Source organism: Rhinolophus sinicus, linkage group LG02 (genome assembly GCF_036562045.2).
Source record: "Rhinolophus sinicus isolate RSC01 linkage group LG02, ASM3656204v1, whole genome shotgun sequence".
NCBI lineage: Eukaryota > Metazoa > Chordata > Mammalia > Chiroptera > Rhinolophidae > Rhinolophus > Rhinolophus sinicus.
Genome location: NC_133752.1, coordinates 72,614,217 through 72,620,216, shown reverse-complemented (window position 1 = coordinate 72,620,216; position 6,000 = coordinate 72,614,217). Strand labels below are relative to the sequence as shown.

The 6,000-nt window shown below is 37.7% G+C and overlaps 1 protein-coding gene across 1 annotated transcript in view; it reads right to left on the bottom strand.

Moving 5' to 3' along the window:
• Positions 1–3,942: 3,942 nt before the first annotated feature.
• The window catches only part of KLB (klotho beta), a 33,000-nt gene continuing 30,942 nt past the window's right edge, over positions 3,943–6,000 (bottom strand). The window contains exon 5 of the mRNA XM_019717564.2: positions 3,943–5,722. Coding sequence (XP_019573123.2) covers positions 5,337–5,722 — 386 coding nt within the window. The 3' untranslated portion in view covers positions 3,943–5,336. The remainder of the gene's footprint in view (positions 5,723–6,000) is intronic.

The following is a 6,000-nucleotide window of genomic DNA, read 5'->3' as shown; positions in this document are numbered from 1 at the left end:
TTTGGGACTTTTTTCTTAAACTGATTATAATTTCCAGGTACTTGGCAGGTAAACAGTTAAGTAAATTCCAACGTGCTGAAAACAGTAACAGAAGGAACAGAACAATTTATTCTAGTAAGACTTCCTGGGAGAAATGACTTGAATCTGGTTTTTTTGAAGGCATATCAAGGGTATTTCAGGCAAGAAGAATATGGTATCAGTGATAAGCAACACTGTGGCTGTTAATTATCAGATGCAGAATTTGGGGGGATGTTCATGCAGAGGCATGAATTTGAATATTTGTGAGACAAGTGTGCCTGAGTCAGTTGTCTGTGTGCCACTAACTTGGGAAGAAGCAGTGGGAAGAATAAGGTGCTCACTGCCTTAGCAGGCGTTAGAAGATGCAGTTGTGTTCCTGATGAACCTGGTATCTGTGGTCCAAGGTCTTCAGTGGTACCCTCTACCCTCCCTCAGCCATTTACTCCCGTATCCTAGTCCTTGATATTTTTAAAAACTGATAACTCTTTCATAATCTCTTAATTCCATGTGTTATACTTGAAGTATATGTTTGGTTTGATGATTATAACGGTTAAAATTTTTTCAAATGGATGAAATGATAAATCTAGGATTTGCTTTGAAATACTTCTGGTGTCGGGTGGGGGTAGGGATTGGGTAGGGTTGTACTAGGCGAAACAAGTTACTTATAAATTTATTGATACTGAATGGGGATTCACTATACTGTGGCTACTTAACATAGTGTTGAAATTTTTCATAATGTGGAAATGAATCAAAAAGCCCTGTACATTTCATCTGGATTAGTATAATAACTTTTTTTTTTTTTAAATTGGGGAACTTTTTCCAGGACCCATCAGCTCCATGTCAAGTCGTTTTCAATCTAGTTGGGGGTGCAGCTCAGCTCCAAGTCAAATTGTTTTTAATCTAGTTGGGGGTGCAGCTCACTGGCCCCTATGGGAATTGAACCGGCAACCTCGGTATTATGAGCACTGCTCTCTAACCACTGAGCAAACGGGCCGCCCAGTGTAATAACCTTTTAACTGGTAACGTTTGCTCCTCTTTCTCCCATGTTTTCAGCAGCAGCCAGAATGTATTTTTCAAACTCAACTCCCTCTTAACCTTTCTGATACACTGACTGAGCAGACCTTCCTGTTCATCAGTATCACTGCCTCAACGCCTTCAAGTTGTGTTGCCCCTTGGAGCGGCCACTTCAAGTTTGTAGTCAAATGTTTTCAGTGAAGCCCACTTTGACCGTGCTACTAATAGTGCTCTCTCATTTTTTTTGCTGCTATAATGGAACCTTCATGAGGGTTCAGTCTTTTCTACAGAGGGATAGTCTTAAGTATCTGGAACAGTGCTTGACACATAGCTATTTGCGAAGTGAATGGTACCCAGTTTGCCAGGGAGGTGCAAGTTATAAAGACCCACAGCAATAACAGTGGGACTGGAAAGATGTTTTGGAAGGTTTAAATGGGATTTCAAAGCTGAATGTGAGGAAGAAATTTTCAAGGGACTATCAGAGGTTAAGAGGTGTTAATATTGAAAGTGTCAGTATTAACTTCAATATAAAGACCCACAGCAATATACCATGTCTCCACGAAAAATAAGACCTAACTGGAAAATAAACCCTAGCATGATTTTTTTTCAGGATGACATCCCCTGAACATAAACCCTAATGCATCTTTTGGAGCAAAAATTAATAAGACCCAGTCTTATTTGAGGGAAACGGTAGGTGTCAATAGCAGCTGTGAGAGTAGATGTGATTTCTCTAAGAGTGAAGGTGGGTTGGTATGCTGGGTGAGAACTTTGTAGGCGGTAACTTGGGAGAGGTTGGTTGTAGCTAAGGAGTGATTCCATTTAATAACTTAGATACGGTAAATGAAAGTCTGGTTTCCCCAGAGAAGACTTCCATGTCGTCTGTGTCTACTATGGGTAAACTTTTGTGTGTTATGCTCCTAACATTGAGGTGTAGGAGTCCACATTTTATAATGAGAAAACACTCAGAAATAATCCAGTTGACCCACATCATGGGAGCATGGGGGAGGCAGTGTTGGGGCAGCACCCAGTTGCAACACCAAACCTATTCACATTCCACAGTTCTTAAAATTGACTAAAGTGTTACCAGTTTATTTGGAATAAATTACCTTGAGAATTAACCAGTCACAATGTACTGACCTAATTTTCCAGAAACTTTTAAACAGTTTTAAGATAGTTCCATGTGTGTGTGTACATATATATGTGTGTGTGTGTGTAACACACGTGTATAAATATATATACACATACATACACATACATATACCGTGTTAACCCCCAAAATAAGACCTAGCCAGACCAGCAGCTCGAATGCATCTTCTGGAGCAAAAATTAATGTAAGATAAGACCGGGTCTTATATTAATTTTTGCTCCAGAAGACGCATTTGAGGTGATGGTCCGGCTAGGTCTTATTTTTGGGGAAACGGTACGTGTATCAAAGACTTGTTAGTGAAAGAGTTATATTGAATAAAAGTGTAACATAAGATAGACTTCAAGGTTTTTTCCAACAAGTCTCAGAAAAACTTTGTTCTAAAGGTCTTATCCTGTCAAAAGCTGTCAACAGTTTCTAATGGACCCTTTATGATTTTTAAATGAGTTTAGGATAAATCTGAGTAGTAAGTATAATCGATCATAAGACAGATTGTTTACCTAAGGATTCTTCAGTGGTGATGGCTTAAAAAACATTAGGTTGGTACAAAAGTTATTGTGGTTTTCGCAATTGCTTTTAACCTTTTAAACCACAATTACTTTTGGCACTAACCTAATAGTAAAGTAATTCCCAAGTGGCGGAAAGGGAGGACTGTAAGCACTGGGTTTGGGATTTTAATATTTGGGAGTGTTATGGCAAGGCAGCAAGTTAGAAAAAGGAGGATGTAAGTTTTAAGCTTGAGCTCTAAATGGAAAGACATTAAAAAGTGATGCTTACGGACTTGTAAACCATGAATATAAGATACAAATAGCACAAAAAAGAGACCAGAAAAGCAAAACTTAAATTTAATTCCAAATCTTTGTTATTTGTAGGTAAATATGCACTTCTTTTTCAAAACCTTGGATGTTACAGATCTTAAGAAGTTGGGAATGAGTTAACTGATACTTCTGTAGTAATCACTGGAAGTCTGGGTCAGTGAATCCATGTGGTATGAAGGGGGAAAAAACAGCCAAGTGATTCTTACTGAAATATATCTGTGTAGTTTATACCAGACCTGACAATTAAGTTCGGGAACTCATCCCAGAAAAAGTGCTACATCATTGCTGAATATCACTACGGTCCCTTTCAAAGTACTCCCCTTGGGAAGCTATGCACCCACACCAGCGCCTAGTCCACTCTTCAAAGCAATTTTGGAACTCTTTTTCTGCAATGGCCATCAGAACTGTTGTATTACCCTTGATGTCCTGAATGTCATCAAAATGTCTCTTCCTTTCAACATTCCCTTTGGGTAAAGAAGGAAGCCATTGGGGGCCAGAAAGGTGAGTAGGGAGGGTGTTCTAATACAGTTACTGTTTACTGGCTAAAAACTCCCTCAGTGCCATGTGAGCTGGTGCATTTTTGTGATGCAAGAGCCATGAATTGATGAAAAGTTCAGGTTATCTAACTTTCATGCAAACTTTTCAGCACTTCCAAATAGTAAACTTGGTTAACTGTCCAGTTGGTACAAATTTATAATGAATAATCCCTCTGATGATCTAAAAAGGTTAGCAACATCATTGCAACAAGTTCTTGAACTTAATTGTCAGACTGAGTATATTAAAAACAGTTGACCAGTTATTGTAATTTTGTATAGCCTCAGGTCCATTTAGTGAGTTCTCAAAGAGAAAATACCAAAAATTCCTTGGAAAGGCTAACCTAGAAACTACTATGATTGGAGGAGTGAGTACAGTGGGGGCAAGGAGAACAGAAAAAGAAAACAAGCAAAATTTTAGTATTTTGCCAGCCAAATAAATTTATTTCTCATTCGTTTGCAATTACTCGAACAATTATGTTACCTCTACAGTATCATTGAAAAACATTGCTATTCATTATCACTTAGAATCTTATATCTATGAAATTAGGCTTCTGACATAATAGGTGGACCCAGAAAACAAATCACAACTGCCTTAGAGTAGCTTCCTACCAAGGCTTTTTGAACCGAAGAGTTTTTCTTTGACTTTCAACAAAGTCTAAATTCCTGCAGAGGGTGGATAGTAACTAGCTACTGTGTGCAATGGGTTATTTAAGTGTTGATTAACCTAAAGAAACAATCGGTATAAATGCGTTTACATTCAAGATTTCTGACAATGGTTCACTGAACAAATCTTAAGTACAGAGTTCAAGAAAGTCAAACTCCTAAGTACAGATTTAAGGATTTACTTTATCCCAGTTTCAAAAGGTCCAATGTAAAAAGTTAACTCATTCAGACCAACATTCGGAATTGCATCGAGAGTCAACAGTTGCTAGGTCCAGATATGGCAGCATACTACGCCTTGAGAGGTCGAGCCATCTGTGCTATATAGTATCTTCACAGGCATTTGTGTCTAGCTCTCTTTAATCTTAGTACTCTTACCTTTCCATGAAGTGAGTTTTGGAAGTTAACCTTATTTTTAAAAAATCAGATCTGATAAAAGACCTCAGAATTAGGTGCTTTATAAATACTTGATAATTTTTTTTTCTACTGAGAAAAACTAAAGGATTGATGTGCCTAAGAGTGCCGTAACTGGCTATAGATAAGCGCTGTTTATCCTACTGTGTTTTTTCCTTTCCATTTGAGAATCACTCTGTCTTAAAGGGGAAAGCACCTTCTTAGAAGTGACAGAATATAGCACTATCCAGTGTTAAGAGTTTTAAATCTCTGGTATGGAGTATAACAAAAAGTTGCACTTTTTCAAAAATTTCTTTTATGCTAAGTAGCTATAGGTATTTATAAAAGATAGCTAGGGGGTGGCCGGTTAGCTCTGTTGGTTAGACCATGGTGCTGATAACACCAAGGTTGTTGGTTCGATCCCTGCATGGGCCACTGTGAGCTGCACCCTCCTTAAAAAAAAAGATAGCTAGAGAGGAATGATGGAAAACAGCTCATCAGACGTCATGAAGTAATGTATCATAATCCTTATAGTTACCTGTCTACTAGCCTTTATCTTTATATCCAAGAATTCACTGTCGTCAACAGTAAACACCTAAGGGAAGATTCATTTGAAGCACACAGCAGAGACATTGTCATGACCTGGGCTACCACAAACCGTCTTCTACGATATAGGCATATCTTTTGAGTCACTGGTGTATGGAACCAGAGTGAATTTTGAAACTTTGTCATGCAAACAGAAATAGGGTCAGTTTAGCTAAGAACTTTCGTGTGGGTTTCCTCTAATGGTATATGTTGTAAGTTTGTTTTCCAAAATGTTCTTCTCTTTCGCTTATGAAAAATGACAATTGATAAAAGTAGAACCAGGGTGGAGAAGAAGCAACAACTAAAGAATATCAGTGGTGTCTTATGCGCAAAAAATAAGCAGCCAGTGCACTCCGTGTTTACTTGCATCTGGCTGCATATATGACTGCTGTTCTCAGAGGGGAAGCCACTGTTGTTGATGAGGTGGTTGTAAAACTGAATTGAGGACTTTGCTTTGAAATCAGATGTGAAGAATCCAAATTTGCGCTTAGATTTTTCTTCAGTCAGTTTGAATGCATAATAGCCTTTGATTTTGACTTTATCAATCAGGTATGCTGAAAAATATCAGAAATGAACATTATCAATCACAACTATAAAATATCTTTGAAAAAGAAATGTTTTCATTGAAACAAGGTAAACATGTCCATAAGTGATTTTCCTTAAAGGGCTTTTTGACATTCTTCTATAATTGATATTAAGGTGAAAATATGTGTAATAATTTAAGTTTAAATTTTGAAGTCTTACTTTGATGCATATATAATATAAAAATATCCGGGGGGGGGGAGCAAATTTAAGAATTAGAGGTATGAAGGTCAAAGGACTGTCACTTTTG